The 25,024-nt window shown below is 38.3% G+C and overlaps 1 protein-coding gene across 2 annotated transcripts in view; it reads right to left on the minus strand.

Annotated features, from left to right (window-relative positions):
* The window catches only part of LOC149457498 (potassium channel subfamily T member 2), a 1,188,731-nt gene that overhangs the window by 741,420 nt on the left and 422,287 nt on the right, over positions 1 to 25,024 (minus strand). For both annotated transcript variants that reach the window (XM_089683639.1, XM_089683638.1), the window contains exons 5-6: positions 12,526 to 12,585; positions 5,213 to 5,287 (exon numbers count right to left, since the gene is read on the minus strand). In XM_089683639.1, the coding sequence (XP_089539765.1) occupies positions 5,213 to 5,287; positions 12,526 to 12,585 (135 nt within the window). The remainder of the gene's footprint in view (positions 1 to 5,212; positions 5,288 to 12,525; positions 12,586 to 25,024) is intronic.

Raw genomic sequence — 25,024 nt, forward strand, 5'->3', positions numbered from 1 at the left:
CCACTTAAATATTTAGCACTCTTTAAATTGACCCAGTTGTCACAGGGTGATGTGTATACAAGATCATTCCTGCTAAAAGAAGAAATATTACACTTACCTTTCCAGCAGAGAAGCAATGGTGTTTTAAAACATGAGCCACTGGAAAGGTAAGTAAAGTGCCTTTTATTTTAGTAGGTATGCTTTTATGAGAAATTTTCTGTTCAAATCTCCCAGCATTCCCACCAACATCTCAACTGATACCTGTAATATTTTTAGTATATGTGAAATGCTGTTTTCTACAGATTTCCTACATTTCCTATGATTGTCAGCTCCATCTAGTGAATATAGTGTGGTATTTTCCTGAAATACCACAATAGCACAGGAATCATGTATGTATTAATTTAGTATTACATTGAGTGGATATTCTTCTGTTTGATAGGGATTCTTATGATATAGCAAAAAAATCTTTTTTTTATTATAATTATAAATACTTATCTTTATACTGTAAGTGGCAAAGTGTAATATTTACTACCTTATATTTCAATAATTTTATTGAGTTTTCAAGGGTAAACAAGGGAAAAACAGGGAAAAGATAAATGGTTTAGTCATACAATATTACAATAGACAAAATATGATTGATCATTTTGTTGTAATTCCGTTCTTGGATAGATGAGGTGTTGGTCTTGTTTTAGCAATATCATCAAAGGTATTCGTGTGTATTTGATGAACTTTGGTGATGAGATTTTGGGGGTTATGGGGGGGTATTGGAGGGGAGGTGGGGGAGGATAGGAATGAGGGTGGAAGGTTATAACTGGGAAATTGAGGAGATACCAGTCTTGGTATGGGATGTGATTTCATCTCTTGAACTGTCATCAGGGTTGTATAAAACATTTTGAGTGATTTAGCCATCGGGTCCACTGGGTATTGAATTTGTGGTAGGAGGAAGTGTTAATTGCGGATAGTTTTTCCATTTGACATTGCGTGTTAAGGTCTATAATTAATGAAGTAATTGAGGGGGTATTATTCATGTTCCATAATCTAGTAATATTAATTTTTGCTGCAAAGAGTATGTGGGTAATAATTGTTTGGGAATGGGTGGGGAGTTTCTCTATTCCAATGTGAAGGAGTGCCAATAAGGGGTTTGGGACTATCGGAGATTTGTTTATTTCGGATATTAATTGGAATGTAGTATTCCAGAAGGATCGAAGTGATTAGCATGACCATAAAGTATGGATTGTTGAGCCTAGTTCGCCACAATGTCTCCAGCATATAGGAGAATGTTTCGGGTAATAGTTAGAGAGTTTAATCGGGGTCAGGTACCATTGATGGAGTATTTTTAGATATGACTCCCAGTGGGAGCTACATCGGGTAGCTTTATAGGTGATGTTGAATGTATTTTCCCAGCATTTTAAGGTGATTTGGGTTGAGAGGATTTTTTCCCAATTTGTTAGGGAGGTTGTTTGTAAAGTGAACTGTGAGTTAATGAGGTGTGCATAGAAAGTGGAAATACCTTTACTCGGGTATTGGGGTTTGGTGAAAAAGGTGTAGGCTGTGATTGGTAATATGGTGTTGTGGGGTAATTTACTTGTTTGTAAACAATTAAATTCTTAGGTATGTAAACTTTTCAGTAGTAGGGATATTATATTTTGTTTGGAGAGATTGGAAGGAGTGTAAGGATTGATTGGAATGGAGATCTGCTAATTTGGTTATTCCTTGTTTTGTCCATTTAGAGGTGTAGTATGTTGGTTGGAGTAGGTACATGTTTAATATCTTTCAATTTAGTGGATAGAAGGTCTCGCCAAGCTTGTAGGGAAGCTATAATGCAGGGATGTTTTAGGTGGGGTTTTATGTTTATGGACGGTAGGGACAAGAGTATATTTTGGGGTTTAAGTGGTTGGAAGGGAAGGGTTTCCATTATGGACCAGATTTTGTCCTTCGAAGGATTCCACCAAAAATATAGTTGGTCTAAGAGGGCAGCCGTGCAGTAAGATTTGAGGTGCGGGAGTCCTGCTCCTCCTTTAGTTGTAGGTCTTATTAGAAGATTGGTGGTACATCTCTGTTTTTTCGAGTTCCATAGGAACTTTGCAAGGATTGATTGTAGTTTAGAGAAAAATGAATTAGGGATTGGTAAGGGGAGTGTATGGTATATACAAGATTTTGGGTAAAATATACATCTTTAGTGTTGCCACTCAGCCTAGTTTGGAGAATTCTGAGGTGCGTAGAGTGTTTAGTTCTTGGGGTAAATTTTCAAGCAGTATTTTGTGGTTTGCTGTGTATAGGTGGTCTGTTACTGGTGTAAGTCTGATTCCTAGGTATGGGATGCTGCTTTTTTCCCATGAAAATGGGAATTGTTTGGCTAATTGGTTTTGGAGTTGGGCTGAGATGTGAAGGTTGAGTATGGAAGATTTGGTTTCGTTAAGTTTGTAGTATGAAACTGTTGAGTAGGTATGTAGATGTGAGTGGATTGCATGGAGGGATTTTTTAGGGTTAGTCACCATTAATATTATATCTGCAAATAGGCTAATTTTGTGTTCCATGTTAAGATGTGTGATTTCTGTGAATGTTCTGTCCTCTCTGACTTTGAAAGCTAGGGGTTCAATAAGGAGTGTAAATAAAATCGGGGATAGTGGACAACCTTGTCTTGTACCGTTAGAAATGTCGAAAGGATCGGATAGTGTGCCATCTTTCAGAACTCTAGCGGATGGTTGAGAATATAATGACAAGATGGTCAGCAACCAACCTGTGATACCAAATTTTTGAAGCGTGAGGTGTAAGAATTGCCAGTGTATCCGGTCGAACGCTTTCTCTGCATCCAAAGATAAGAGCAAGGAGGGGGTCTTAGTATTTTCTAAATTGTGTAGGAGGGATATAATTCTTCTGGTAGCATCGGGTGCTTGGCGACCTGGGATGAAACCTACTTGGTCCGGGTGTATTAGGGTGGGTAGGTAGGGGAGAATTCTTTGGGATATGATTTTAGCGTATAATTTTATGTCGGTATTGAGTAGTGAAATTGACCTGTAGTTCTGGACTAGTTGGGGGTCTTTGCTAGGCTTTGGGATGGTTGTTATAATAGATTGTTCCATTATTGGTGTTCAAGTGATAGAAAGGGTTAAGACTCCCATAAGAGGGGATGATACCTTTCGTGTTCTGTGCAAACGGGAGGTTTTTTGGATTTTTAATTTGCAGACATGCATCCCTCAAGGGCTGAATGCCGAGTGGGATGTTACTCATTTTTATGAGTAGGGTTTTGTTGTTTTTATTTTTTCATTTTTTTATTTTATTTCTGTATTACATTTTGGGTCAGTTCACTTAGCTGTGTGCACAGAACGCATATAAGGTGTCATGCATCCTTGTTTGTTATGCTTTTCCCAAATTATATATCAGTGATTTGTCCTAGGTATGACACATATCAGAGGTGTGTTTTCATTTCTGTCAGTTGATGTGTTATGTTTTTAACGTTGTGTCATGTTCTTTGTATACTATGTTATTCCTGATTCAAGTTAAATTGTTAATTGTCATCAGCTGTCATATGCTTATTTAAGACTTCTCTTGACAAATGAAAATCAGTAATGACTAAGCACACGTTCGTGTTAAATGTGTCTACTGTTTCTCTGTCCAGTCTTGGAACTATCATGTTTTTATCACATTGTGTGTAAAGGATTTCAATAAAGGATTTCATCTACTACATCGCTGTCGGTGCAGCCAACCATTTTGTCTTTTAACCTCCCAACCCAGACACGTCCATCAGATTACCAGACAGAGAAGCATGATTTGTCCAGAGAACAGGCCTACACTGCTCTAGAGTCCAGTGGCGGCGTGCTTTACGCCACTGCACCTAAAGCTTTGCATTGTACTTGGTTATGTAAAGTTTGGATGCAGCTGCTCAGCCATTGAAATTCATTCCATGAAGTTCTCTATGCACTGTTGATGTGTTAATCTGAAGGCCACATGAAGTTTGGAGGTTTTTAGCTATTGACTCTACAGACAATTGGCAACTTCTGCGCACTGTACGCTTCAGCATGCACTGATCCCCGCTCTGTCATTTTACATGGTCTACCACTTTGTGGCTGAGTTGATGTTATTCCCAGTTGCTTCCACGTTATAATACCACTAACAGATGGACTTATTGCACAGGTGGCAACCTATCACAGTACCACATTTGAATTCACTGAGCTCCTGAGAGCAACCCATTCTTTCACAAATGTCTGTAGAAACAGTCTGCATGCCTAGGTACTTGATTTTATACACCTGTGGCCATGGAGGTGATTGGACAACCTGAATCCAATGATTTGGAGGGGTGTCCCAATACATTTGGCAATATAGTGTGTGTGTGTATATATTGTGACAGTATGAACGGCGAGGTGATCGATGGGCGCTATGTGTCACCTCGCATGCAGTCATACTTGCGAGTATAAAGGGGAATCCACTGGGGGTTTTCGGGGCCACAATGGCAGAAGTGGTACCGGACCGGATTTTGTGCTCCACTGATGACCACCAACAGGTGGTATAAATAAAGCAGAGCTGGAGCAAGAAGCTGCTTGTGGTTTGGGAGTCAGAGAGCCGTTCCTGAGAGAGTTGTGCATGAAAGTGATTGTTATACAAACAAGAAAAAAGGTTTGCTTCTGGTTTTGTTTTGGTTGGTGACAGGGAGAAGCCCTTCACCAGTGAGAGAGGAAAACGTTCTATGTTTAGTTAGTGCCTGGATGGCAAGGGTTTATTTTGATGTTTTGTTTGTTTTGATATTTTGCAAACCTTTTAAATAAAACTGACAACCAGTCAGATTTGTAATTGTCACAGTCATTTGTTTCACTTCCACAGTCTAATGCAATTTTTGGGGTTGAAAAAATTGAGGCCGCCTAATCTTATATTGAATCTTTCTGAATAGTTCTGATATATGAATAGCAACTCCATTCAAAATATATAGCAATCTTCCTAAAAAACCGCAACATTTTTCAGATCCACAAATGCAATGGTGCAATGGTTTTGCACAGAGCAGCCTCGATCCTTCTTTTCTGTACCCCCTACCCCCCCCGGACTGCTGTCTCCTTCCTCTGCTGAGTTTCCCTATAGCAAGCCGCTTACAGTTTTTCTCTTTGTTTAGCAATTTATAAAATCTGGCATTGCCAAGTGCATTAGATTCCACTGTGTATAGTAAAGCAAGAAAAATACTGCATGCCACAAGCTGCTACAGATATAATATACTCCTACAGAATCCTGTCTAACCTCTACTTACCGTAATGATGAAGGGCACGGTGTTAATAATTTCTAATATGAAAGGTATTCGTAAAATTTGTTCCCATATGTTTCCCTTTGGAAAAAAAAGAATATATCAATAAAAAATCATGAACATATAAAATGAATACAAACAGATTGCAGAAGTACTACATATCTTCATAAGATAAGTAGACCTCTGTCTATGTTGCTCATGAAGGAAACCTATTATGTTAAAATTGTATCATATTTTTTAGTTGTGAAAGCATTCAAACACAGAATCTTGGTGCCAAGATATTTCCAAGTAGCTTACATGTTCTTATGACCAGTAGGGGATTATTTTTTAACAGCCCTCTCCTCTATAAGAGAAAATTATTTTCAGTAATAATAATGAAATTAAACAAATACTAATAATGGTCAGAAAAGAGATGGAAGCCCTCCATTTGATTTGTTTTCAACAGTTTAGTTTTCATTGCACATATAACTGCAGCAGATTTTTTTAACTTTTTCACAGCCTTGTGAAGACACAGGTCATAAAGTGCTCTGCACTTTTTTACTACCTTTTTCATTACAACAGAAAAGAGAAAAGTGGAAAAGTTTTTTCCCTTAACTAAACATCTCAGATATAACCATGCTAGTAAAAAAAACATCAATAATTTACCAGCAAAACATGGGTATAAGGGTGGTGTGGTTGGATAATGACAGGAAGCAGGGGATTAAATTCAAGAAATTCAAGACATATGGTCCTCTACACAACTGTCACAATACCTAAGAAAAATTTGTAAATCTGACAATCCATGGGCTAAAAGTTAACAAGTATACAAAATGCATGGTGACAAACAGCCAGTTGATACAATGAAAAGCAACTAATGACCAACCATAACACATGGTGTAAGGGACCGCCCGGCGGCACCACTAGCACTCCACTGATCGGATGTTCCCAGCGCACGGAGTCTAAGCCCCAGGGTACTTGTTCACCAGGGCCCCTGATGGTGGGGATGGACTTGGAGTACCCCAGGACCAGGTCGTGACTACTGAGGACACCCGTCAGTGGTAGCGGTATTCGCCAGGGGCTCCCACGGGAGAGAGCCAGGTATGAGGAGGTCTGGAGACCCCGTAGAGAGGGACGGATGGATGGATGGATGGCTGAGCAGGAGCAGGGTCATACAAGCCGGGTCGGTAACTATGGGGACGGTGCGGTACAGAGCAGCGGGCAGAGAATAGTCGGGTCACACGCCAGGTCAGCAACAGCAGGTCAGATCCAATAGGGGGCATTCAGGAGAGAGGTCAGGCAAGCAAGGGTCAAACAGGAGAAAACAGCAAGGTCAGGGCACAATCCGGGTCAGCAACTTACTTTAAACAGGTTCACAGGTTCACAGGATACAAAAGACCAAAAGGCACTGAATGACAGCTCAGGGCCGTTTAAATATCCCGCCCTGCGCTGTCATTGGTGCCAGGCGCGCGCCCGCGGTCACTACTGCGCATGCGCGAACCTGATTGCCGCGGTCGGCCAAGTCCCGGCGCTCGCGTACAGGGAGGTGTACTGCGCCTGCGCCGAGCCCAGCGGCGCGACGGTCTCCGACACATGGACAACAAACAGCTGTTTTAAATTCACAGCCAACAAATAGGCAATTGCAATATGCAGGCAACACACGAGCAAATGCAATACATGGCAACAAACAGGCAATCAATATACACAGGAAACAAAAAGAAATTGTTACAATTTAAGGGCAGCAGTCTTAACAATTTGCAGTCAACAAACAGAAAAGCGCTACAATGTCAAAAAACAATTGTGACAATAGATAGCAATAAATTGGAAATTAGGACAATATGTGGGCAACAAATAGTTACATAGTTACTTAGCTATATAGTTAGTCAGGTTGAAAAAAGACACAAGTCTTACTAGTTCAACTAATGAAAAAAAACAAACAGAAATCCTCCATATGCACAGTCCTATACACTCAGTTGATCTAGATTGAGAAAGAAAAAACCCTAATAAAGCATGAACCATATTTCTCCAGAGCTAGACCCGTCCACTGCCAGGGGCCTGGTTACCCCAATCGACATGATTTATGACAGGAGAACCCAGGGTCACCCAGCTGTCTGCAGGCAGTGAGCTCCTCCTGTGTCAGGGGTGTGTTGATCACTCACAGTGACAGTGTCAGGGATAGAGAGCTTCACATCAGGTGTAATAGTGATAGATAGGCTGGACAATTCCATACCCAGCTGCTCTGTTCTCCTATCATCCTGATAATAGTAATGACAATCAAATGCATAGATAAAACATCACAGTGCCACTTTACATTACAGTGTGGAGGACCGATCCCATCACCAACTGCCTCTGCAAATGCCCGGACCCACATCCCCCCCCCCCCCAGGTCTCTGGAAAAATTGGCTGCTCAATCTAAAATGCCCAGGCCTGTTTTTTGTTCCAGTGCTGGCCTGCTACTTAGAATAGTTTCAAGTGGGCAGGCTGAGCCAGTGTAAATGAGAGCTGCAAGGGTAATTTTCAATTAATCCTAACTTTCTGAAAGCTGGATAAAATGTGCAGCACAATGCAGTCTTCTAAAAGTCTCTCCTTCCATGTGAATGCTAGTCATAATTTTTTTTTTGCTTGTATTCATCCACTTCTCTATTCCTTATCTTTTTCCCCTGTTTTAAAATACACACTGCAGCTTTTCTTTCACTGGCTTCTTAATTGTATTCAGTAAAAAGCAGATCTGATTATTTTCATTGTATTACCAATTCATCGTTTCAAATGAATTAGGAACCAGAAAAAGATAGGGATGGGATGCAGAGTGGAGGAAATGTTAAGCTTTGTTCAATAATAAGATTAAAAACTGATTAAAGGAAATCTGTACTGAGAAATTACAGAGGCTGAACTTTTCTTTTTCTAATTGCCAAGTTGTTAAGTAGATCCAGAGACCTCAGTGCGTTTTGAGTTAAAGTTGAAAAATTAGCTTGAGAAACCCTAATATAGCATATACAAGTATCATATTATAATTGAATGTTATTAAAAATTACCCTTCCTTTTCAATCTGCAGCACTGTAATCTTCTGTAAAATACAATGCAATATGGCTCTCTGGAGGCATTCTGTACACAGATGGTGTACAACACGCCCCCCCAGAATGTCATTTTCTGTTTGTGTGATTGGCTTATTGATTTTCCCAGAAGTCTGCACTAAGATACATAGAATATATTGATAATGGTGTAGCGCTATAAATAAAATAAAATTAAATCAGACAAACATATCATGTTAAATTAAGATTGAACATTTATGATATGTTTGTCTGATTTAATTTAATTTTATTTATAGCGCTACACCATTATCAATATATTCTATTCATTTATCTGCACTTTGGTAGAGGATTGGGTGTGAGCAGCATTTATTACTTAGGCTCCATAGCAGCGCAGGGGGATTTGTTCACATTATTTTGCACTAAGATACAAGTCACATTTTGCGCATCCTTCCAACAATAATGTCATTTTTGGTGAGATATGCATAAAGAAAAATCACAAGATAGATCACTCAGAGGCGAATATTTTTTTTCAACAAAAGTGGAGTTACTCTTTAATGACCTGGAACAAGATAGCAGGTCATGGGGTTCTGCCATTTCCATGACTTCACTTTCTGCATACTTGCTTTGGCTCAGTGACTGAAAAAGCAATGAGGCCTGAGACAGTCAGGCAAGTAGCTCAAAGAGAGCTCAGCAATGGCTGTGACAGTAAGATATATAAAGTCTGCCACTGATAAGCGTTCCTTCTAAACATGCTAGTTGCCTGGCTGTAACACTTGCCAATTGTCATTGTCTTTGTTACTATGTGAATCACTGACTCAAAATAAGTATACAGTCAGATGTGCTCACTTCACTAGCTGAATTATTTTTTTGGGTTAGTTATTTGGGAATTTTGTGTGTGTGTGTGTGTTTATTTCCAGCTTGTTCAATTAACCACTTCAAGACCGGACACTTTTACCCCCTTCCTGACCAGGGCAATTTTCAGCTTTCAGCGCTATCACGCTTTGAATGACAATTACGCGGTCATGCAACGCTGTACCCAAATTAATTTTTTACCATTTTTTTGAAACAGATAAGGCTTTATTTTGGTGGTATTTATTCACCGCTGGGATTTTTATTTTTTTTGCTATGTAAATGAAAAAGTCCAAAAATTTTGAAAAAAAGTGTTTTTTTAATAAAATTTTGCAAATAAATAATATTTCATCATACATCTTTGCCAAAATTTATTCCGTTATCTTTTTAGTAAAAAAAAAAAAATCCAAATTAGTTTATAACAACAATTATAATTTTTAAACATTTTTTTTACATTTTTATTTTATTTTTTTATATTATTATTTTTTATTTTTTTTATTTTTTTTTACATACTGTCACCCTAGCAGTACAGTGTCACCATGGTGACACTGTACTACTTGTGGGGGGTGATGAAGATTTTTTTTTTTACACATTGCTTTTACAACCATATAGGATGTAAAAGCAATCATTTCTCTTTCTCTCTGTGTGCATTCATGCACTCATTGAGAAGTACTGACTGAGCTGTGATTGGTCACAGCTTGTCACATGGTACAAGCCTGTTGTGAATAGGCTTGTACCATGTGACCTCTCTGATCATTCACAGATTTCACACGTAGTAAGCAATGATGTCACAAGTGACATCTTGCTTACTACTTTGCATGTGATCACTGATTGGCCAATCAGTGATCACATGATCGGGACCTCGTACAGAGGTCCCATCCGACGATCGGTGTTTCACTGTGTCCGGAGGACACAGCGGGCACCGGATCGCGGTGCTGCGCGCTCCCAGGGAGCGCGCACAAGCAGGGTGCGGGGAGGCCGTTTATAGACGGCCACCCGACCCTGCAGTGCCACCGTCCGGCCGTTTATATACAACGGCCGGTCGGGAAGTGGTTAAGCTTTAACAAAAATAAACCTGGAAGCTGATTGGTTTCTATGCAGATTTTTCCTCTTCAATTTTAATAAATCAGCACCATTGCATTTATTGCTTTTGTCTGTTGAAAAGCTGTAAAAATATGTATACATGTACTGCTCACAATAGTTATAATACAAACACATTGAGATATATATATCTATATATTATTATTATACAGGATTTATATAGCGCCAACAGTTTGCTAAACACATTACAATATAAAGAGAGACAATACAGCAACAATACAGTTCAATACAAGAGGGTTAGGAGGGCCCTGCTCCTTGGAGCTTACATTCTAAGTGCATACCAATAATCTGTAAGACCATAAAATAACTTTATCAGGACAAGAAAAGAGGTCACTCCACCTTCTGTCCTCCTGTGATGCATTTTGCCCTAAGCCCCACCAACAGGCAAATGTATCAGGGGTAGCCAAGAAATGAAGTGTCGGCTTTGCTTGTTCCAATAAAGTTGTCTTGATGACTGGATCAATTTGTAGTCCCCATTACATTGTTTGCTTGTATGACATTCCTGGCTACTATGGTTGCTATCATCCATTTTAAACAATGCTTTCTATTTCTTTCTCATCTTCTTTCTCAATTTTTGGACAATAAACAGAGCAATTTATAAGCACAGGCACACAAATTGATCACCTAAAAGCACCACCACCTGGAGACTGCACCAGTGCATATTTACAAGCAGTAATAAGTTAGGGGGATAGGTGGTAGTGCACTGAATAAGTTGTAACATGTATGCATTCCTTGAGAAAATTTGACTGTACTCTGTAAATTGTCTGTAACCTCTCCATGGATCCACCTTTCCTGTATGTATGCATTGTTGACTTCCACCCAAACATGTCATAAACTGGGAATGAAGCCTGCAGTATAAAGGAAAAGTGTTGGGGTTGTAAGGCAAACACTTTACAAATAAAGAAGATATGTGTCAAATTAACACATTTGCGTACAATTGTACAAAAACTTTAGAGCAATTTTACCCATGTAAAAATTCACTTTTAACTTTAGTGGCCTTTGGACATAGGGTAGGGTTTGGGCTATGCAATATGTTTATGGGTGTAGTGTAGAAGAGGTTGGATGATGCAGCGGTGGTTATGAGTAGATATTGCAGTTAAAACCTACAAGAATATATAACAGTGTTAGAAGAAAGTGAGGGGAAATCTATATGAGTGAGTGGGAAGGATGCTTTATGAGCATTGCTACACTAAAAATATTAATTGTGGTGTTAGTGTGATTATGTAAAACAAGAGAAGTGAAGGCATACCAGCCTAATGCATTGCCTAAGAAGTAAGTTTATTGAATCCAAAGTAGATATGTACTCACAAACAACTGTACTATCAAAGCATATAAATGTCCAAAGCAACCAAGTCACCAGGCCAGCTCCCAAACGCAAGAAAACCCTCAAATGGCTGACTCGTATCGAGGGGTGATTCCCTCCTATTCATAACCTAGGCCTGACGTTGGATGCACTAAGGACCTGATGTTCTTTAATCATCTCACCACGCTTGAGCCCATGGGACTTTCTTCTTGTTTTTTTGTTAGTGTGATTATGTATGTGCAATAGCAGTATGGAGAGGCAGGGGGTCACAGTAGTTTTCTAACCTACGCCATCTATTCTGATTATTAAAAAAATACTAATATTTATTGAAATAAGCAATATTTGCATTGGTCAAGTAGGAGTAGCCATATACTGTGGATGAAAATTTGATTTTGTTCTAATCTCCTAAGACCAACAGCATTTTTTCATTTTCATTTCTTGTCTATGGGAATCTAAAAAGATGGAAACAAATGACCTCATGACCAACACAGTTGGCGCTAGTAAATGGTAATACATAAAAGGTTAAAGGGATTATATTGTTGCTGTATGAAAGTCCCACATCTTCTGACTAAGACTTCCACTAGACAGGCCTTTTACTTAAACAGATATGTATTGAAAAAATATCTGACATTTCATTCACCAACACACTAGTCTGCACCTTCACTTCTTTCTAAGTACTTTGCCTTTTTGACAAGCCCAGGCCCTTGCTAAAAGTGTGTTATAGTTGGTGAAGACAGCTGCCCAAACATTTTACTTGACAGGATAGTTATGAACTATTGTTCTTCCCTAGAGTAGGATTGTAGGGAAGATTTACAGTTCATACATGGCATAGTATATTTTTGTGAATAGAATGTTCCCTCAAGACTTTTTTCCTTCACTTTATCTCAATTGCATTGTATTCATTAAATCTTTTTTTTTTAATGAAAATATGTTTTTCTGCCATAGGAAGCAAAAAACAAAAGACGTATTTTGTTTCACTGGTTCAATATTCAAAATTTTGATGATCCTGCAATGTATTTTATATGATCATATGCATGAGTAAGTTTAAAAACAGCACTTACCTTGTAACTTAGATAAATAAGCAGTATTGTTTCAAAAAGGCTGATCAGAGCTACTGTAACCTGAGAAATAGATTGGAAATAAGATAATTATTCTTTTCAGGAAGGAATGATATTAGAAAGAAAGGGATTATAAAATATCATCATAAGCATACTGTGTACCAGGACTGTTGTTATTAGATTATTAAACTTAAGGGTTTTTTTGCTGATTTTTTTATGTTTTCCTACATAGCTTTCAAAACAGTTTAAAGAAGAACTCTGGGATAGGCAAAAAAAATAATTTATTAGTACAACCCCTACACAAAACACTAAACAGTTAATAACATTTTGAAAATCCTTACCATTTCGGAGAAAAGCCAAATTGAATTTTTATTACCTCATCTCTCTAATTCAAAAGATAACAGCATCTGCTCTGCCAAAGAAATATAACCATGGGGATTACATCATATCCTCTCCTCTCTCTGCAGCAAAAGAAAACTACAGTTCCCATCAACCGAAGGGAATTGTAGTGAATGTGGGTGGGTACACTACGCCCGTACATGTTGAATGTGTCTGAGAGTCTTGGTACACCCACCACTGAAAGTGGGGCTGAATAACATCACTGCTTTCTGGAGAAAGAACTACAAAGGGGATGTGCCTAGACCAGTGGCTGGGAGAATAGGAGGCATAGCAGTTACCAGTCTTACAAACAGGAAACCAAAGAGAATTAGCAGTTTGATTTAACTATAAAAAGGCTATTTCAGAGCAACCACTGAGTGAACCAGAAGATGGATTACACAGTCAATGAAGGTAGGAAATCAGCAACAAGGACATATAATATGTTTTGGCCCAGAGTTCTGCTTTAAGGACAAGGTTTATTATTTCCAGGATTATATAGCTTAGTATAACTTTTTGTGCTAAATTAAGGAAAATGTGACAAATAATACTTTTTTTTGCTGCAATGTTCTTGTAGGTGAAACTGTTGAAAAATGTTCTACTAAATCTTGGAAGCTGAAAAAAAAACCAGCAAAGCTTCTGAACCTTAATAGAAAGGTTACTTTAGAATACTAAAAGGAAGTTTGACTTTATTTTTTTTTTACCAGAACATTTTTTTTTCAAGATCTTAATTGGAGATGTTTAGGAAATTCTTTTTGATTAAAAAAATTATTATGAAAAATTAAATAAAAAAATGAAGCGTTTTTTTTACATTATTACAGCCACCAAAATGAATGGTCATTTAGTGTTTGCTCAAGTGCTTGCAAGCATTTAAGCCCTCCCCAGTGGCAACATGTTTTATATGACAGTAGTCATACTGCTGCTAGCTGTAGTTGCTTCAGTGGGTACAGAAAGACACCAATGATGCCGTAGCATTATCAGAGCACGTATGAATGAGATATGAAAGTTTTTTTGGAATCAGGAGAATTAGACTTCATATCACTGTTCTTTGAGCAAAGGCCTAAACTCAACAGAGAATGTGTCCAGAGAGTGGAAATCGTGCACAGATTTAGATACAGTATTTTTTTTATGTGTTTCTATTCACACAGAATATCTAAAAAAATGTAAATTAATAAAAAAACCTCACATTTATAGTTGTTTCTTTGGAGTGGGTTTACACATACTGTAAGACACTATAGACAGTTTATATTGCTTTGATACAATATACCAGTTTAAACCTTTTTGGGATAGACAGCACTGTTAAAGGATAAGTTTAGTTTTTGACAAAAAAAAATAATAAATTTAATTTTTTTTGCAGATCGCTGGTGCCATGCAGGTCTCCTACAGCCCTGTCAGCATTTCTGCTTGCCCATACGGGATGTACGGGCAAGTAGATATACTGACAGGAAGAATCGATAAACTACCATAGCTCTCACAGTGCCATGGTAGTTCATTGAGAACTACAAGCCAACAGCTAGCAGGGAGAGAAGATCCGCTGCTAGCTGTCAATGAGGGGGAGCGGGGGCCAGTCCATCCATAACATGTTACAACCTGAACATGGGTGTAACATGTTATGAAAGGTGAACTTGTCCTTTAATAAGTGATAATGAGCCATCAGGTGATGGGTCACCTTAGAGTGTTGTGCACTATTTGATATTTATTTATTTAAAATACTACACTATATGAATTTGGGAGGTTTTTTTGAGTACCATTAATCACATAAGAAGAGCAAATGTCTAAGGAGGAATTCACAAGATTGATCTCCCTTTATAAAGCAAAGAATTTTGGATAGGGTGGTAAGAGTAGGAATTATAGATTAAGTACGATGGCACTTGGTGGAGTTTTGACACTATTTGAGCACTTTTATGTGAGTTTAACTCAATTTTTATTTATGACATGTGAAAGAGATAATGCACTATATGCTGTTTATTTAATTTTTTTTAGGGGTAATACTGTGAAATAGAGGAAGAGGACCACCTCATCTTGAAGATATAGGAACTGAGCACTTAGATATCCATGGTGATAATCCTGGAAGAATACGAATTTACCATATGGATTATAGAATGAGTCCAAGGACTTTTTGATTAAATTGGACGCTGAGCAACAGTTTATTTCTTGACTTCCTAGGGATTTTTATACATTTTATTCATCTGTGGTAGAAAATTGGTATTTGGGGTTTACCCTGGTGTTAGATTCTATGTAATATTTTATGTTTAGTGAGACTGAAGGGGTATCCGTTGCTACAGTTTGGGAAGCACATAAGGCCTATATTAGGGGAATCCTGATCTCGATAGGGGCCGATAAAAAGAAAGAATGGGGGAAGAAAACAAGGTTATTAACCACATGCCGCCCAGCCACTGTAGAAATACAGCGGCAGGGCGGCACGGCTTGGCAAAACCACGTTTTAAAACGTGTGTTTTTAAAACAGGTAGGGGGCGCGCGTGAGGCGCGCCGCCGCCCTACCTGTCCCGCCGATCACGGCCGCAGATGTCAGTCGCCGGGTCACAGCCGGTCGTTACCGGCTATGTCCCGGCGATTAGCGGCAATCAGTGACAGAGAGCACAGCTGCAGTAGCTGTGCTTTCTGTCATTTCCCTGACAGCTCCTGACCTGCTGATCGGGACAGAAGAGTTTATCTGTCCCGATCAGCGGTGTTCTCTACAGTACACACCCCCGCCCACTAGTAAAACACTCCCCTCACACAGTTAACCCTTTCACTGAATAATAAAGTTAACCCCTTCCTCCCCAGTGCCTTTAGTACAGTGTTAGTGTTTTTTGTTTGTACTGATCACTGTATTGGTGTCACTGGGGATGTCAGTGACCCCAAGTCAGTTCCCCCCCAGTGTCAGAATGTCCGCTGCAGTCCCGCCATAAGTCGCTGATTGCCGCCATAAGTCACTGATCGCCACCATAAGCCGCTGATCGCCGCCATTATTAGTATAAAAAAAGATTTTAAATCCCAGTATCTTTCCCGCCATTTGTAAACGCTATAACTTTCATGTAAACCAATTAATTTACACGTATTGGGGTTTTTTGTAGCAAAGACATGTCGCAGAATGCATTTTGCCAGAAATTTATGACTAAATTTGATTTTTACATTTTTTTTTACTGGACATGTTTTATAGCAAAAAGTCCAAACTATTGTTTTTTTTCCTCAAAATTGTCATCTTTTTTTTATAGCGCAAAAAATAAAAAACGCACACGCGATCAAATACCACCGAAAGAAAGCTCAATTTATGGGGAAAAAAAGGATGTAAATTTCATTTATGTACCGTATTGCATGATTGCGCAATTGTCCGTTAAACTAGCACAGCGCTGTATAGCAACAAAATGGCGTAAATTGCAGTTTCTTTACCATAGTTTGTAGACGCTAGAACTTTTACACAAAGCAATCAATATACAGTTATTGGGATTTTTTTTTACCAAAAACATGTAGCAGAATACGTTTTGGCCTAAATTTATAACTAACTTTGAGTTTACTATATATTTTTTATAGCTGAAAGTAAAAAATATTGTTTTTCTTCAAAATGTTTGGTCTTTTTTTGTTTATAGCGTGAAAATAAAAAGCACACAGGTGATCAAATACCACCGAAAGAAAGCTCTATTTGTGTGAAAAAAGGACCTAAATTTCATTTGGAAGCAGCATTGCATGACCGCGCAATTATCAGTTGAATTAGTGCAGCACCGAGTAGTAAAAACTGGTCATTAAGGGGGGTAAATCCTGGTCATTAAGGGGGGTAAATCCTCAGGAGCTCAGGTGGAAGTATATGCTTTAGAACAATCATATAAAAAAATAGAAACAGATATACAACAGTAGGTCATTTTAAAAAGAGAAGAGTTAAAGGACCTAATGGAACAGGAAAGGAGGAAAATCTTTAATAGGGTGGCAAAGAAAAGATATCAGTAGGGGAACAGACCAGGAAAATACTCAATGAGAAGGGAAAAGAAATTGAGGAATTTTATAGAAAAAATTAAAGATGATACAGGAGAAATGGTACATTCAACCACTGATATTGCAAATACATTTAAAAAATATAACAGTAGATTATATGGAGTAAAATCTAAGAACCACAAAGAAACAGAGGGAGTAAAAAGGGAAAAAAGGCAGATATATTTAAAGGAGGCTGATTTACCAAGTTTGGAAGAAGCAAGACTAACAGCTTTAGAAAAATCAATATCACAGGAGGAAATTAATGTAGCACTGAAGAGCACAGTCGCAGGAAGGAGCCCTGGACCAGATGGATATACAGTGGGATACTATAGGAAATGTAAAGAACAACTATCCCTAAAATGTGTATGTATATGAATGAATTAGGAGAGGGGATGGAAATGAGAGAGGAGTCGTTACAGGCATATATTATAATTATACCTAAAGAGGGGAAAGATTGGTCACAATGTGCTAGTTATAGACCCATATCACTATTAAATATAGATACAAAATTATATGCAAAGGTACTAGCAACTAGGATGAAAGAGTTGATGCAGAATTGGATACACTTAGACCAAGTGGGATTCATTCCAGGTAGAGAAGGAAGGGACAATGAATTAAGATCATTGCTCCTCCTCTAAAAGAGTAGGAGAGAGAAGTTCCCAGTGGTAATCCTGTTGATTGATGCTGAAAAAGCTTTTGACAGGGTAGATTGGGGATTTATGCTGGATACATTGGAGGCTGTCAACGAGCGAGGAGCCAGACACACAAGGAGGTGCGATTAAAGGTAGGTTTATTTACACAGAAACAAGGCAAAGTCTATGCAAGTCCGACAGCAACAGCGGATGACTTGGTAGGACAGAAGTTCTCCTGCCGAGGTCATCTTCCAGGATAATCAAGTCGAGAACCAGCGGGAATCGTAGCCAAAGCCAGGGTCAGAAGCCAGGAAGAATGGTCGCCAGAGCCGGGGTCAGAAGCAAGGAAGAATGGTCGCCAGAGCCGGGGTCAGAAGCCAGGAGGAGTCTTAGCCAAAGCCGAGTCGGTATCCAGGAGAACAAAGAGTTAACCGAACAGGAGCTTGCTGCTGTGCAACAGACAGGACACAAATGCAATGGACAGCTGCAAACAGCAGACTTAAATGTGATAAGCCGCCACCTCCTGGGAGGAGCCGCAGAGGGCTGAAAGCATAAAGGATCCCACAATGCTTTGCAGACCTAAGATGGATGCCAGCACATGGAGCAGCACAAGCCCTGAGGAAAGGTAGGACCTTGATAGAGGCATTAGAAATTGGACCTAGAATGTTACAGTGGATAAAAATCTATATAGTTATCTACCAGCAGCAGTGAACATTAATGGTTTATTGCCACAGTTTTTCAAAATGTATAATGGAACAAGGCAAGGATGTCCACTTTCTCCCCTGTTATTTGCTATATCTCTGGAACCGTTACAGAGACAGTGTGAAATAGCGTAGATGTAATAGGAATTTGGATAGGAGATGTGGAACACAAGGTCCTGGAGTATGCAGATGACATATTATTCTATATCGTAAATCCTAGATTAACATTACCTAATTTAATGAGAATATTAAAATACTGCGGAGAGCTATCAAATCTGAAAATTAGTCCTTCAAAGTCAGAGATATTAAAAATGAAAGTTCCAAGAATAGAGAAACAGACCCTACAAAAACATTGTCCTTTTACATGGAGGGAAACCATCTCTAAAGAATTTATATCAGGCAAATTATATCCCAGTAATAAATGAGAAAAAGGATGAATTGAGAAAAAATTAAATAGGAACGCTTTCCTGGATCGGTCATATAAATATAGTATTGATGGTGATAGTACCAAAAATGTTGGACAGATTTCATATGCTCCCAATACACTTGACGGGGAATTTTGTTGAATCTTAAAAATATGATACTTAGGTATATCTGGTCAAATAAAAAGCCAAGAGTTAAGTATGAGGTTTTGTGCAATGACAAGGTAAAAGGGGGGTTAAATGTGCCGGATTTTAAGAGATATTATTACTCTGTGTTAATTCCACAAATAACAGATTGGATATATATTTCACGGGGGAAAAGCTGGGTGAAAATGGAAAGTACACTAACTAAGTTACAATTAGATAGGATTATCTAGCTTCCACAGTAGTTTCATACGTTTGATGAAAATAAAGCATTTTGACATGGAATGTAATTAGGGTTTTGGTTGTAATTTATAAGCAAATGGGGTGGGAGTATAATTCACTATTAATACTGTTGGTGGGGACAGTGTTTTTCCAACTGGGGAAAGACAATATTAGAAATGCATGTTTAAAAGATATTATAGAAAAAGGAGAATTGTGTTCTTTTCAAGATTTAAAAAATAAAAAGGAATTATTTTTTATATTACACGAATGGCGCTATTATCAATTAGGACACTTTGTTGCAGTGCTCCCTCAGTCATTAAGGACGGTGGAAGACATGTATCCCTTTGAACAAATGTTTAATTCAAATATAATACGAAAACATGTTACTTCTAATATTTAGAAGCTCCTTACTACAATATCTGGATCTGATTCTCCACTGTTCTTGGAAAAGTGAGAAAAGAAGCTTGGAACAAAATTGAATTGGCAACAAAAAAAGAAAATGTTACATTTAACACATGGGGCTGTGGATATGAATATAGTAGAAATGTATTATAAATGTTTAGTAAGATGGTATATTACACCTAGTGTGGCACATAAACAATGACCAGAGATTATACCTTTGTGTTGGAGGGGGTGTGGGATTAAGGGAACAATGGCACATATATGGATTGCTTTAAAATACACGAATTTTGCAAGTAAGAATTCAACATATACAGGAGATACTGGGGATTAGTATATGGAAAGACCATTGGGTTTGCTTATTCCATAAGACAGTGAAATATTATAAGAATATGATGCTATTTCACATAACTAATGCGGCCAAAGGACTTATCCCCAAATCTTGGCAGGCACAAGAGACCCCAAAAACACAGACTGGATACAAAGTTGAGTAAATATACAAGATCGAGGAATTATACCATATTGGTGAAGATAAAATCGAAATATTTAAAAAAAAAACACGAGAAAGATGGTGTGATTTTAAAACATCAAAGAGATATCTAGAATTGGTCGGAGTTTAAAGAACAGGGAGAGATAAATGAAAGGAATGAGGGTTTTTGTAGGAGTGAAAGAGAGAGGAAGAAGGAGAGGAGTAAAGACAGACAGAGTATTAGGAACAAGAAGTAAAAAAAATAGTAAGAGAAATGAGGGTAAATTGATGGGGGGAGTGGGTAGGTGGGGGGGGAGGGAATAGGTAAAATTTGTGTGAAAATTTGTGTTTTGTAATATTTAATATAAAGTTGGTTTTGTAATATAAAATTATTAAAAATAAAATTAAAATAAGAAAAAAGAATACACTGATCAGTGCTGCTGGCTATAGGCAGCTCTGATTGAGTAGGGAAAAACAAACAGGGCGGTTGTAAAAAAGTTGATTGGTAGATCAACTTCTGTACAACCTCGCTGCTCATATGTGGATCAACATTTCAATCCAGTATGCTGGAAAATGTTTGGTTGCAGTCATTGATCGGCGTACTATGACATTATAATGTTCAGGTGTAGAGAATTCCACCATCAACCTCTGTTAGACAGAAACAGCTATAAACCTAGGAGGGGTTTTAGCCATTACTTACTCAACCTAAAAGAAGTTTTCCATTTCATTGTGCTGTTATTGTCTCTTACATTGCTGCTCTATCCTTAACTAATTTACTGCTACAGCATTTTCCTAGTTGACAAGAGCTGCCAACCTGTTGGACACACCTACCTTTTTGTAGGCTGCATTTTATAATTAATTTGTAATGTAGACAATTTATGTCATTTTTGTTTTATGGAATACTATTACATTGTACCTACCTTTTGTTTGTTGGCATGAATTTGGATTATATAATCCTATTTGTCACCCCCTCCCTCATCTATGCCTTCTTGGCTTGTTCTCTTCCCATCAATACCCTCACTTCATTGTTGTCATCAAACAATGGTAACATCACCCTTTAAGTTGTACTATCCAGTCCTGTGTGATTGAACAACCAAACTACATGTCCTTACCATGGGTTTAACTTATCGTTATGTGAAATCAGCTAAGTGTCTGTACACTTAACATTGCCCAATACACTGTCTGAATCCTCCACTATACTACTATTCTTTCCATGTCTTGGCCACTACAAAATTACCCATAAGGAAAACGTAGTAGTAATTAGTCAAATTCTAGTGGACTGATTCTGTAATCGTGACTAGCCTTTGTGGAACTACCACTCATATAAAAATATGTAAAATATACATATTATACATAATACAAAAAGTTTTATATTATTATTATACAGGATTTATATAGCACCAACAATTTGCTCAGCGCTTTACAATATAACGGGAGACAATACAGCAACAGTACAGTTCAATACAAGAGGGATAGGAGCTCCTTGAAGCTTACAATCTAGGTGATTATATTAATGTTATTGGATAACATTTTTTTAGATACAAATTAGTCATAGGAAAAATTCCAGCATCTGTCTCCTAGGATGTTCTTCCCAAATAGAATTAGCAATGCTTTTCTGTATGGTGAACACAACCAGACTTGAAAAAGTCTAAATGACTTACTGTATAAAATTAGTTTCATTACTAGAGGTTTTGGTTTTTTAATAATAGGGTTTTCATTCATTTTGAAAGGTGGTATAGAGGACATAGCAAGCATCTATTTTTAGTAGTGAAAGCATTTATACATAGCATATTCTATATAAACCCAAAGACATTTGGTAAATTGGTTGTAAAGGCTCAAGATTTTTTACCTTCATGCATTCTTTGCATGAAGGAAAAAACCTTATGTGTGCAGCAGTGCCCCCAGCCCACTCAATACTTACCTGAGCCTCATCACGATCCAGCTATGTGCACAACATTCTCGGCTGTCACCTCATCGGCCACTGGCTCCCACTGCTGTCAATCACAGCCAGTCAGCCAATGAGGAAAGAGAGGGGGTGGGGCCAAACCACATCGCCGTGTGTGAATGGGCACAGGGAGCAAGCTGATTGCTGTGGGGGCACCCAGCAGGAAGGAGGGGCCAAGAGAGCCTGCAAGAAGAGGAGGATCCAGGTTGCTTTGTGCAAAACTACTGCACACAGTAGGTACTGTAAGTATAGCATGTTTGTTATTTTCCCAATAAAAAAAATTAACCTTTAGAATCGCTTTAAGGTATGAACACATTGTTTTCTGGGTTTAGTCTTCTACCATAAAGTAGCCTTGACACAATTCTCTGTACTCTCAGAGATCAATGCCCCAGGTAAAAGAGCAAGAAAGAAGAGAACAGAGGAATGTGGGCAGAGGGTGAGGGGGATACAGGGATAAGGGGATTAAGAGGGTGGATGAAGAAAGAGAAAGAAAGGGGGTGAAGAGAGGAGGAGGAGAAGCTGGAAAAGTCCAGTTGCTGATCATTGAAGTAGTTCTGGGTATCAATTAGGTGCGCTGTTAGGGTTTCCATGTGCATTAAAGTCCTTGAACCTATTTTGGGGTATTGTGAGGTCAGGGGGTGAACACCAGACTCTCATAATAAATGTGCACAAAGCTGAAGTAAAAAAGTGAAAAAAAAGTCTTGGAGATATCGGAGTAGGATCCAGGAAAGATCAAGAGCAGGGCTATTTTGAGAGAATTGTTTACTGTCTACCCCGTGAATGAGGAATATATATAACATAAATTATCCCAAAGCTGTTCGATATGTGGACAGCTCCACCAGATATGAAGCATTGTGCCATTCGGTGTGCCGCAACTTTAACACCTGGGAGAAGTTGTGGGTACAATTTAATTATGGATTCTGGATTTATCCACATGTAAAACAGTATTCTCTTCACTACAATAGATAACATTCAAACCTGTCCTGGAGTTTTACAAATAACATTAAACACAGGAACTACAAGTTTCAGAAACTGCACTCTCAGTGACCTAATTAAAGCAGAACTACACTGCATCTGAGGACCATGAAGCAAAAATGCTATAGAATTCATTTTGAATATTCAAAACAAACTCCCTCATCCATCCATGTCTCCATGATTTTTTTGCTGAAAAATCTCTTTGAAAACACCCTCCTTGCATTTATGGCCATGGCTATCTTGAGTAAGGGCAGAGGATTCATGTAGCATTTACTTCCTGGAATCCATCTGCACTTAGCTCAGGCATACAACCGGGATAGTGTGCTTAGCTGAGAAAACCCCACCCTCTCTTCCTGAAGAAACCTGGGATGTATGACATTATTATCCCAGGCAAGAAGCCAGGAAGTAACTGAAGAAACAGGAAATAAATTGTTTAAAACAAGTAAATATGATATGCGTTAGTACCTATTTACTACTGCTAGCAGTATAAGGATTAAAAATAGTCAATGTTGAGTGAGAAAAAGAAGTTCCACTTTAAATGTGCTTCAGATTCTGACTCTATTGGATTACAAATAACGTAGGTTTAAGATCAGTAAGAAAGTTTTCTGACTCTATCAAACTTTCAGCGTTTGATACATAACATTGGTATCTAACCTATTGGTATCCCCAGTTGGCATAGAAGGGTATAAACTACAAACATTAATTATGGTCAGTAACTCTAATTTTATTTTTCCTGTCTACATTTATAAAAGTAGTAGTAGCTATTTGTGCACTAGAGGAGAATCTAACAAGGGTAGACGAGTGCAATGTTTTTACTACACAAATAGAAAAGACTTTAGGCAGAAACAATATTGACCATTGGACCAATATTGGTTCAATAGCCAAAAGGGACATCAAAGAACAAAAGTGACTTCAAAATGTTTTAGAACACAATTACCTTGTTTGTATCTGTGCAAAGCACTAAGAAACTTAAAAATTAGAACATTTATAAGTGTGTTGGATTTAAGCCAAATATGAGAGGATGAGAATAACCAAAATATGGCCAGACTTGACAAAACTATACAGAAAATAGCATGAAATGCATGCATCTATAACCAGAGAGAGATTGCACAAATTTAACCGTATGAAAGATGGACAAGGAAAAGGGGCTTTGCTGTCCAAGAAGTGCACTAGAACAAGACTGCAGTTTGCTATGGAACACATAGGCAATGGCCAAACCTTGTGCAACAATGTGAGGAGGACCAATGAATTAAAATAGAGACATTTGGTCAAAGCGTCAGCAAATTTGTTTGGCGAAAACTAAAGAAAGCATATTAGAAGAAGAACCTTATACCAACTGTGCAGCATGGTGGATGCTGTACAGTTATGTTTTGGGGTATCTTTACTGCTTTAAGGCCTGGAAACCTTGGAGCCATTTTGGTTGATTGAATGAAATAGGCTGCTCACTTTGCAGTTCCAGTGACTCGTTCAAATATCTGGGAATGATTTTGTGAATGATATTGCGGATTTCTGTAGTCTGAGTGTCATGCAGCTTCCTCTCCGGTTCAAGGCCAAGGTAAAAATTTGAAACAAGCTATGGCTCTCCTTGGTGAGTAGAGCTAACCTGATAAAAATGATTTGTATGCCCCATTTGTTTTATTTTTTACACAATACACCTGTAGTGATCCCTCTATGTATTTTCTGATTGGTTAATATTATCTTCTATCAGGGTTATAGCGAGAGCTCAAATTAGAATAAATAAAATGAAAAACTACAAGGTAATGAGGATTAATATTAAAACAGCTGCATATGCACCAGCATAGGAACCCTAAAACCCAGTGAAAACCAATCAATAAAAAAGTGCAGTGCTGGATAAATAATTATCACCAATGAATAAATAATATCGCTAATACAGTAACATTATTATAAGACTATAAAGTGAATAAAGCACATCATCAAGCGCAAAATAGGAGTGTGATAAGATCAAAAAGTCGGAAATTCAGATAAGTGTTCAAAATAGTCCAGGCTTGACGTGATCAGGTCAGCAGATTGGTGTTTCCTTCACATATAACCAATAGTGACTTCTGGCGAAAATTTGTGTGATCCAATCCGTGTGATATTTATATAAAATGTGCACTCATCAGATGCACATTAAGTATGCGCATTAAGCAGGAGAGGGCCCGCTGTGCCCCACCTGTCCCTCTGCCCCCTTCCTGTCCCGCTGTGCCCCACCTGCCCCCTTCCTGTCCTACTGCCCCCTTCCTGTCCCA

The sequence above is a fragment of the Staurois parvus genome, unplaced genomic scaffold (assembly GCF_062004578.1).
Source record: "Staurois parvus isolate SC_StPar_1 unplaced genomic scaffold, SC_StPar_1.0 ptg000318l, whole genome shotgun sequence".
NCBI classification, from domain to species: domain Eukaryota; kingdom Metazoa; phylum Chordata; class Amphibia; order Anura; family Ranidae; genus Staurois; species Staurois parvus.